The 10910-nt window shown below is 33.6% G+C and overlaps 2 protein-coding genes across 4 annotated transcripts in view; both read right to left on the reverse strand.

The window, feature by feature from the left end:
- LOC125053131 (probable ATP-dependent RNA helicase spindle-E) overlaps nt 1-6158 on the reverse strand; it is a 29799-nt gene extending 23641 nt beyond the window's left edge. Inside the window, exons 1-8 of one of the 3 annotated variants that reach the window (XM_047654356.1) lie at nt 6038-6158; nt 5622-5836; nt 5053-5250; nt 4629-4850; nt 3495-3570; nt 2504-2787; nt 1045-1247; nt 43-215 (exon numbers count right to left, since the gene is read on the reverse strand). In XM_047654356.1, the coding sequence (XP_047510312.1) occupies nt 43-215; nt 1045-1247; nt 2504-2787; nt 3495-3570; nt 4629-4850; nt 5053-5250; nt 5622-5825 (1360 nt within the window). In that variant the 5' untranslated portion in view covers nt 5826-5836; nt 6038-6158. Of the gene's footprint in view, nt 1-42; nt 216-1044; nt 1248-2503; nt 2788-3494; nt 3571-4628; nt 4851-5052; nt 5251-5621; nt 5837-5964 lie in introns of all 3 variants that reach the window. The other 2 variants (XM_047654354.1, XM_047654355.1) reach the window with 2 other exon arrangements.
- A 2641-nt stretch (nt 6159-8799) lies between these two features.
- On the reverse strand, nt 8800-10910 carry LOC125053153 (myb-like protein X). The gene is made up of 4 exons (XM_047654382.1): nt 10795-10910; nt 10073-10219; nt 9770-9942; nt 8800-9669 (listed from the first exon to the last, which is right to left on the reverse strand). The coding sequence occupies exons 1-4, from the start codon at nt 10804-10806 to the stop codon at nt 8904-8906; spliced, it is 1098 nt and encodes a 365-aa protein (XP_047510338.1). The 5' UTR covers nt 10807-10910; the 3' UTR covers nt 8800-8903.

Genomic DNA, 10910 nt, shown 5'->3' on the forward strand with positions numbered 1-10910 from the left:
AACAAAAAGCAATACAATCAATACATAATGTGATCAATATACCATATTTAATATCCGGTACAGTGATGGAACTCTCAGCAACGTTCGTAGACAAAATGATCTTTCTTTGTCCGGGTGGTGCACGTTGGAATACACGTACTTGTTCGTCAGCTGTGAGCGTTGAGTGGAGGGGTAACACCCACCAACGGAGAGAGCTCTCCCCGCATAATTTCCTCCTGTTATCAAACAGATAATTTACTTTTTAAATGCCTTATTATTAAACGATACTAAGTTACATTAATTTATTGTACGACGTACACAATACGTATACAATTGAACTGTCTGTCTATATGTTTAGTAAATTAGGTTGTTCATTATGTTGTTTCCACGACTCTACATTGTAAGAAAAAGGAATAAGAATAAAAATCCAGTGGCGCTACAACCCTATATGGATCTTAAGCGGGCCATAGACGGACCGCATGTTGCAGTCAAGACCGACTGCAATATGCGGTTTGCTCAGGAACTGCTCGAGCGGTCCGTGTATTGCGAATATGAATTTAGTATGGCCCGCTTTAGACTCAGATTGCACCCGTCGCTAGGGTCATTTTGATTTCTTAAACAATCAGTCTTCGGTAACGTCGTCGATTTTTGTCTATTTGATACATGTCGATTTCCTCACGATGTTTGCCTTCACCGTACGAGCGAGTGTTAGATGCGCACATAGAAAGTGGGAGAATCCCTTAGGGATTAGAATCGCACGCTGACGCCATTAGGCCAACACTGCTCTTTATTTACATTGAGTATAAAATTGACTTAAATAAGATAAAATAATAAAAGTCCGGTAACTTTTTTGCTAACCCAACTTTTGTTACCTATACATGAAATAATAAAATATTAATGATATACCCTACAAATAAACTGTATGTATATGATTTTTATCTAAAAAAATTTCAAAGCCAAATATTTTATCAATGAAAATTTTGGTTGGGTGATAAATGTATACATAATTAAACTATTTCTAGTGATTTTGTCATTATCCCTAATTTATAAACTTTTAATATTTACCGTAATTCCTCATTAGTGAGACACGTGTACAACTCTTCTATTTCGTGTATTCCTGGTAGAAAAATAAGAACGGATGGCAAATTATCCTTTGAAATGTCAATGGATTGTCCTTGGCTATCGATTGACTCAAAGCCATTCACCAGTTTGACTACGAGATGGTGCATTTCTATAGTTATTTCTGGATTATCATTCATTGTTGGGAGCTGCAATATTTTTTTTTTATTAACTATCATGTTTGCTTTGAGGGCGTTTTATTTGCTATTTCCTATGTAGTTCATTGTATCACAAGTAGCGGTTGTTGATCATAGAATAAAAAACTAGAACATGAACTAAGAGCCCTGTTTGTCAAAATATATTTTTGAAGTACGGGAGTTAGACTTAGGGAGCGTTCAAGTATTACGCAATTTGGGGGGAGGGGGGAGTCTTTTGAAACGTTACAGCGCGTTACATGGGCCGGAGGGGGGTGTTATTTAAACAACGCGTTACGTAACATTTTTTATTTAAAAAAAAAATGGGGGATTAATTTGCAACCCTTTTCGTTTATGTTATACACGATTGTGTCTTTAACGGTCATTTAAATGTTACGTAACGTTAAGGGAGAGGAAGGGGGGGGGTTGTGTACAGAAAAACGTTATGGTGCGTTACATGGGGGGGAGGGAGCTTCTAAAATCTTTAAAATTGCGTTACGTAATACTTGAACGCTCCCTTAGCGCTAAGTTTCTGAAACCCTTAAACGTATTAAGCTTTGAAAAATTATCAATAATGCTTAAAAATAATTCAAACGATATCTCTTTCAATCATAATAATTCGAGCAACTGCATCGTTTTAACTTAAGTTGCCTAGTAAAGTTCTCTTTTCATCAAAGTGTAAACACAATTTCTTAGAAAGGGACAATAGTTTTTATGAATAGAAGGTATATATTATATCGCTCTAGTGTTGCTTAGATTTATAAAGTAACAAATGATTAATTATAGATGTTTTTATATTCTATTGCTATCACTTGTGAGGCAATGAAATTGATGATTTATTAAATTTAGATCCCAATTTTTTTATTTATAATAAATTTTTAATTAGGCTAATGTAACTTACTCGTAAGCTAATAAATTTAATGAAAAAAATTTGTGATCCTAGTTGAAACAGTATTTTTGGTTTTCTATCTACTAATTATTATTGGACGACTCATTGGTCTAGTGGTTAGTACCTCAGACTGCAAATCCATGGGTCCCGGGTTCGATCCCCGGCTGAGACGAACATCGATGTCATGAGCATTTGGTGTTGTGCTTAGGTCTTGGGTGTTTAAATATGTATTTATATGTCTATCTTTCTATAATATGTATGTATATCCGTTGCCTAGTACCCATAACACAAGCTTCACCAGCTTAGCATGGGACTAGGTCAATAGGTGTGAATTGTCTTTAAAAAAAATATATAAAAAAATTATACCATTAACTTAACTCACCGTAAATTTATTCAAATTATTAATGTAAAATACTTTGTGCTTCGCCTGTCCTGATTTAATGTTAATGCAACTCGGTTTATTATGATCCCCAATTGCTGGGATGTGAAAATAATTTGTGAACACTCTTGTGTTAAACGTAGCTGACATAAGTATCACTCTGACGCCTGAAGATACCGTGTACATGAGTTTTTTAACAACCAGAAGTAAAAAATCCATTTCTTGACCTCTTTCATGAACTTCATCTAATATTATATGAGTGTATTCATTCAAATTTTTGGCGCTTACTAAAAGGAAATAACATAATTATAATAATCCTAATTAGACATAATAGACATAACAGACAACATAGATATAACAGACAATATAGACATAACATTTATTACTAACAAAACACATACACAGAAACACACAAAATAACAATAATCAAAGAAAAAAATAAAAAAGAATGAGAGGTAACAATTTTTTTTCTTTTAAAGAAGAATAAACGTTTTAAGTGTGTAATGCATGTGTGTGGTTGTAACTGGCCCTGGCTCAGCATTATGCTGAGGAGCAGACTGTTCCACAACGCTGGTCATTCTGCCAGAGACCAAAGCAGCTAGTTTGCGCCTCAGTCGCAGAAAAAAAAAATAATGTAATAAGACTAATACTTAGTAGAAAAATAATAATAATATTAGTAAAAGTTAGCAGTGTAAGTAATGAAGTCTTCTGTAAAAGTGTATTTATTGTAAATAAAATAAACTGGTTCCTAAATTTTGTATAATCTCTTATAAGCCTATGCCTCGTTGAATTGTTTCCTATTCTCCAAAGACCAAGGAAGAACTTGACTTATGCAAGAGCATAAAAACAAATAAATAAAACTGAATGCCTTACAGCTTGTAATATGACTTTTTCCATATACATTACAAAACTAAATATGTTTGTATATGTCAATGTTGTGATGTCTAGTAGCAGTTATTGTATAGTTGCTCCTTTGAAGTTAAACAAGACTTACCTAATTTCTGAAGTAGCACTCCGGTTGTAACATATGAAATGCGTGTGTCTGTTGATGTTTTATTTTCAAGGGCAACCTAAAAAAAAATTAACAGTATAAAAACACTAAGTACTACCAAATGGCATCAACCTCCACCTCTGATATATTCTATATCTATACAGAAGCCATGACTATTTATTGAAGTGAAACTTCTTTATCGGGGTTGGAAAAAAATTTAGTGTAACATTTTTGCGTTACGCGTCACATTTTTTCGTTACGCGACATCTTTTGAAGTGAAACTTCTTTATCGACGTATGGGAGAAATTTTGTAGCAGGTTACGCGCTATGTTGCTTTTTGAAGTCAAACTTCTTTATCGGCGTTGGAAAAAAATTTACACACATTTGTCACATTTTTCGGTTACGCGCCATCTTTTTCTTGTCCCTACCACGGTTGATCCGAAGAGATTCGAAGCCATTAGTAACAAAAATATATAATAACGATAACAATGATAGTAATACTAATAATTCTATTACAATTAATGGAATTCTGTAATAATCTTAGTACTACATAGTAGTACAGTAATAAGTTAAAATGAAATAATTGTATTTGTATTCATGTCTATGATAATAAAAGCCTTTTGTTAAACTTTATCTAATTTAACTTTATTTAATCAATTTCTGTAAAGTTGCATATAGTACCTAGATCATTTTTCGAAAAATAAGGTCATAAAGAAGTTTCACTTCTTACGTGTGTACACCTAGTACACGCACACATTTTTTTAAAGTAATTGTAAGTACAGTGTTTACAGACTTTCAAACCGTATGAGATATTTCTCTATGAAAATCCAGAATTGCAGGCTTCATCTTATCCAAATAATAGATGCATTTGACCTGAGTCATGAAACAGTACGAACAGTCATAGCCATTATAGAGTTTTCAATTGATTTAAAGACTTTCCATTGATAAATCATATGGAGGTGAAATTGACATGGCATCATATAATTTCCAATTTGAAATATTTAAAGACACTCAATAGACATACGTTTTTGGGTAGTTATGAGATTATTTGTCTCACGAGGCAGACCAAATACTCTTAATAGCTATAAATACAAGATCTAAAGCAATTTTGACTGAATTATGAGATGGTTATAATACCTGGTATCCAACAAGGCCACCAACATCCCAACCACGTTCCTGTGCGACTCTTCTAGCAATTGATGTTGCTGCAATTCTACGAGGCTGAGTTACAACAATTTTGCACGGCATCCTCCTCTCATAAGCATCATGAAGGATCCATTGTGGCACTTGTGTTGTTTTCCCACATCCAGTTGGACCCTCAATTATTACTATGGGGTAAGCTGTGATTCTACTCATTATCTGTGGACCAATATATGTAGGAGATTATATTGCCTCGCAAGGTGTAGAGTGGTGAACAATATCTAATTCTAGAAGTGAGTGTTTTAAAATATGAAATGTTAAGTAATAATAATATGAGATACTATTAGTAAAAACTTTAGTTACTTGAAAAAAAAATCTCGCAACTCAGGAATAATTTTTATAATGTAAAATATCTACATACTTCCTCTTTGTATTTATTTATAGCTAGGTCCTTTGTATCTTCCTTTATTGTGAAATTATATTTGCTGTAATTAGATACCATAGCATCATCTGCGAGGTTGCCATTGCTACTAGGCATGACTGAACCCCAAGAAGTAAGATTCTCTAGAGAATTTAAACCATCTTGACTGTCTTGAGATATATTCTCTGCTAGTTTGCACTGTAAATTTTTTTATCACACATAATATTTTCTTAAATTAAACTTATCATGGAAGTAAGAAAATTAGTATTTGTTGTATATATTATGCAAACAATAAACATATTGTCTCACTCAGAGTTGGATTTATGAGTAAGGGCCATGCTTTTGCTTTCTTGGATTATCGGCCAATTATATGACTCAGTTGTAATGAATGCCCAATTGGTGTGTTGGAATTCATTCAGTTTAACTATGAAAGCAAGGATTGCATGGAAACCACTGTTATTCTCATATAATAAATAAATGGTTTATTAAATACAAAATTAAATTAAAAAATGAGTAGGTAATCATAAAATTTGGTATTTAAATACAATTAATAAGATTCACTTGCTTACTTTTAAATATAACTCTTGCTCCCTTTGCTGTACTTCTCCAGCATAATCTGTTCCAGTAGGAAGACTAGACTGTCTATGTTCTTCTGGACGGTTGAATCCATAAGTATTATCATTTTTAGTAACTCTGCATCCACCCGTGAGCGGACCTCGAAGTTTTCTAGTTTGTACAGTTGGATTTGTGAAAAAGGACCGTACTTCATCCATAATTATTGAACCTTAAAAAATATGTATCATAAATCGTAAATTCCTTCAGTTTAAGATCAATTTCAAGAAAATTTCTAAAAGAATTTAAATACAAAATTTAAGTTATTATAATTTTTATTAATAGGGAATTAAATCGTACATGAAATGAAAATAAGAATAGTACAACAACTAAAACTTATCAAATAACAACAATTCTTTATATTTGTACTTACTACTTATGATGAAAGTTGAAACATCAAAAACATTAGAAAATTGAAATTTGGATGTATTTATTGTGGGTTCGCGGCAGGGCTGCCAGATGAAAAAAACGCATGGTAATACACCAATTACTACAAAAAAATCGTATACCGAGAAAATTTTTAAATGAAAAGATCGTACAACATAAAAGTGATTTTTTTTATTTAAAATAACTGGCTGCCTTTGCCTTGAAGAGTGTAACTTAAAAACCCATTTCTAAAACCACAAACAATGCACCTGGCTTCAAATTGGTTGTTACCGGACCCTAACCAGTACTTAAATAAATCTAATTTTTCCCAAGCTCTCCTCTTTTGGCAATTTTTGCAGTAACTGGCGCAAGTCGTTATTCTTCATTTTCACTACCCATTCTTGCTTCAGCGTATTGAAGTAATATAAAAACACTAAACATGCAGATCAAAAGAGGATATAATAACTTAGAGCTCGAGACTGATGAGAAAAACAGGTTTTTGACTATTCCAATACAAGAGAAAAATAATAAGTTTTCTAACAATGCACACAAATACAAACTTTATATGAAAAAAGGGTATTTAGGCGTAAAGGGTCTTCAGACTTCAATCTTCAAGTAAAAGAACTGGGCTGTGGGCATACCGCATACGTTAGGTTGTTGGGGAATTCCCCGAACATAATACTTGTCGGTGTCCGGTGGAGTATATTCATTATGTTGTTGCCAGGTACAGAAAAATCGTACATTTTCTGTACGATGTACGATTACTCATGTATCCTACATGAGTAAAAAAAATCTGGCAGCCATGGTTAGCGAAAAATCAAACAGTGTCTCCAACTCTCGAATTGTCGATTACAAAATAAGCAGTCATCAAAAATCGCTAAAATATTTCGTTTCGTAGCTTTTTTATATATAATTTAGTTTATTTTAATTTCACTGCATTTTGAAACCGGGATAAATTTTAACTAAATCGCCCATAAAAACTATTCACAACCGTATCCTCCACACAAGTCCACAATCCACAACCTCACGTCCCAAAGGTCCCTAATTTAAAACACCCAAGCATAAAGATACAGTTTCATCAAGTGTACAGTATTTACAATTTTCTTAACAAAGTAATAATAGAAATAATTAAAATGAAATTCAAAACAAATTTAAAAAGTTTCGTCCCTGTGGCAGTGTACCTTTAACGCTGGCAGCATTTCCTCGCTGTATTGCGATACTTATTCGTTGAGCCAGGAAAGTGCCAGGCGCCAGCTCTGGGGTCAGCGGTACTATCTATTAGGCGCCAATTTAAATCTTTAATAAGCGCCTGTGCACCCAAGAGTCTCGACTCCAAAGGGAACAAAATCGAAGTTGGAGGAAAGACTCCAACTTCGATTTTGTTATATGATATTTATGCCGATTATTATTTTCTGCCTGCTCTGCGGACGCCCCAGCTTTTTTGCTTGTCCGAAGGAGATAGGACGGGGCAAACGTGTCTACACAAAGAAAGGTAAAAAGTAAGTCTAGCATAAAGTAGGTATAATGTTTGAGGACCATATTATTTATTAACAATTGCATCCAAAGTTTACTTTATTTTTAGAAACAAATAAAATTGCATTCAATGATTTTGTATTTTTGAAGTTATACTTCTTTCGGCGCGTTATAAAAAATTTATGAGAGTGAAATTTTACGATGCGCGCGCACTTTGACACAAAATTAACAGAATGAAGTTGCCCACGGAAGATGGTACGGCATTGGACATAATTTAAAAACAACATTCGAATAATAATAGAATTTATGTTACACTTAATGTAAGAGAATAATAATAAATATTTATTTATTTCATTTTTCAAATGTAAACTGAACTTTATTGACTGTAATGACTCCTTTTCCAGTCTTTGATTATTTGATTGTAATTAATTATTTGCATGCAATCAAAAACTATTTTTAATAATGCCAAAGAAGTATAATTTCTTACGCGCGTACATAAGTACACGCATCCTATTTTTATTTGCTTAGTTAAAATCAATCCGGTATGATTCCCGGATCAAGCAAGCATTAGCATCAAGCATGCTGTTTTGTCTCTCGTTTCTCGTTCTCGTATTTGTCTCTCTAGGAAATGCCACACAGACCCGTTGCGCTCGGCGCTCGATCAGCGGTTACGTCATGTCACCATCGCGACCGACGGTAATACAAGAAAAGCACGGCGTAATGGGGTGCGAGCGGGGCGTGACCACGACGCTGCACATTGTGTTTTATGGGTATTCGTTTTAGTAGTCAAACAGATAACGGGACGGGAGACGTCGTGCCCGACGTGACGCCAGCTTTGTCTCCGACTACAAAAATGTACATGGAGAGAGTTCAATTAGTAGAAAACTAATTGAAAGTGTAGCCTGCCAAGCTTGGATTTTGAAACACCAGCTCTATATCCAGAATTGACACAGTTGCCATATATGGTTCTAGTGGATAATAGTAGCTATTGTAAATTTTGCCGACGGAAATACCTAATATCCATGAAAACTTTTACAATGGGCCATATACAGGGCGTCCCAAAGTTATGGGACATGAAGGGAAAGTACCTTAAGTATCGTAGATAGGGTATTTTACTGAAAGAAGACTTTATGTCATTTTTAAAAGTATATAGTATAATATTTTAATTAATTAAGAGGCGGAATAATTTTTTTGTCAAGTCAATCTTTTATTTGACATTTTAATGTGTGGCCTAACGAAAAGAAATAATTCATTGTTTATATTGTAATAACAGCTAAGGTAAATAAATTAAACAACTTTTTATAAATAATATATTTATTCGGTTGGAAGGTTTCGTAAAGGGCGTTGTACCTACTCGCTCTTTTATGAGAAAATATCAAATGTATTTTGGTCCCTTGAATTTAGTGGCGAATGTGGTAAACGTAAGATTTATATCCATACACCTTTTCTTTACTTCCATTCTCACTTGACCCACGCCGAGCGCTGTTTTGCTCTCCACTCGCCTCATTTTTTTCTTCATTGGATCTATTGCCGCTTTCAGCTGACTGCTCATTTGCTGTCTCCGTACTTCTACCTGCAACTACTTCATTTGATTCCTTGTTTTCCTCTCTATTCTCCTTTTTAATTTCTTCAATAACTGCATAACCTTTTTTTAAATATTTATGTGGAATACGATACCAATATATTTTTTCTCCGCTCTTTTCACTAGAGTTTTCTTTGCTACTTACAGACTGACCTGAATTTTGCTGTTCATTAGAGTTTCCACGACTAGACTCATTCTCATTTTCCCCCCAGGAACCTCCACCTTCACCTTCTTTACGTCTTTCATTGGAATTTCTCTCAGTGCTTTCTTTACTTTTTTCTCTCCTGCCTTCCTGGCTATTTCGTGATCTGTCAGTTTCTTGGGCTTCACTTTGTCGTGAGTTTTGTTGATCCCGGCCTTCACTTTGGTTAGATTCTGCATTTTCTTTCGACTGGCCGGCGCTAGCATTGCTTTCTTCTTGCGAGCCCCATTCCCTTGATGCTTTCTTCATTTTATAATCGTGAATGACATGCCAAGTTCTTTTTTCGTAATCGTTTTCAGCATTGGATTCACCATTTTCCTTATTTTCAGCTTCTTCACCTTTCTCGTTATCTTTTTGTGAATAATCTATAAGGACATTGAATCTGTAAAAAAAAAATTTAAAAAATTTCATGGTTTAAATATTTGACGGCGTAGTTCGTGTTTTACAGTTAAAACAAATAATATTAACTTTTACAAACTTACCCGATGTGATCATTGGCATGGTATTTGACTAGGCGCTTGCGTCCGTCGGGTTGTATTAGCCAGTAGTTCCCATTTACTTTGTCACCATGTCGTTTTTCCTGTTGTCCTTTATAGTCATGAGTATGAGGATCCGAAACTTTATACGAGAACTCATAAGAGGGATATGATTCCACCTAAAAAAAATAGTAAGTCAATCAAGTAGTGAAATTTTTAAAATATTATTATTCATAAATTAGAAAAAATAATTATTTTTAAGAAAAATGTCCTTTAAAGTATTTCTTAAGATAACTTAACGCAACTTACATATTCCTCTTGACGTTCAGACTTGTCATTTTCCACATTAATCTTTTCTTCTTTGCCAAAATATTTGATAAAAGTCTGTTCGGATTTCGCAGCACGCGGTGGATGTGCTGTTGTTACACATAGCACAACATTTAGAACTGCAATTAACTGAAAAAGTAACGTTTATACTTCTAAATCTATGTGTTTTAATATTATTCTTAATTTTCTATAGGTTAGTTATAATTATATATTTCATATGGTATTTCTGGTGCTAACAGGCTGGTCAGTTAATTTTTAAGACTTTTATGATGTAGACATTCTGGCTCGTGCAGCTTTGTTTTTATTTATAATTTTTATAAGCAAGTTCAGCACTATCTTAATAAAAATGAATACTATTTATTTTATCTATAACAAAAACTCACTACGAATCTACCTGATATAGTATATTTGGAAATAATTTGGAATGTTATCATAATTTTATCTTCCTATTCCAAAATTCATCTTTCTAAGCACGAGAATTTGAAACTTAGCCAACTATGACTCCCTTATGTCAAAATCAAATAATTTCTGACTTAAGTAGGGTAGTCAGATCACTAAGTCCCGTTTCTGAATCTTACCCTAAATTCTTGGATGAAAATCATGAAATAGAGATGTTGTCTCTGATGTTTTGATTTAGACTAGTCTAGATTGTCGATTATCGAATCTTCACTAATGTTATCCATGTATTAAATATTACTATTTACCTTCCAATCCATCGTGTTTAGTCTGCAAATATTTTACAACTCAATCGATACACGTAAGTACTGTGTATTTATACAATGTCTATTCGAAAATATTAATATTCTCGTTATGTTATCAA

The sequence above is a fragment of the Pieris napi genome, chromosome 10, assembly GCF_905475465.1.
Source record: "Pieris napi chromosome 10, ilPieNapi1.2, whole genome shotgun sequence".
Lineage (NCBI taxonomy): Eukaryota > Metazoa > Arthropoda > Insecta > Lepidoptera > Pieridae > Pieris > Pieris napi.

Bases quoted from the DNA above. Each gene is read 5' to 3' on its own strand.
- LOC125053153 (XM_047654382.1), bottom strand. The intron at 9,943-10,072 runs GTAAGTTGCGTT...TATTTTTTTTAG, and splicing joins CTGAACGTCAAGAGGAATAT to GTGGAATCATATCCCTCTTA. The intron at 9,670-9,769 runs GTAAGTTTGTAA...TTTTTTTTACAG, and splicing joins CATGCCAATGATCACATCGG to ATTCAATGTCCTTATAGATT.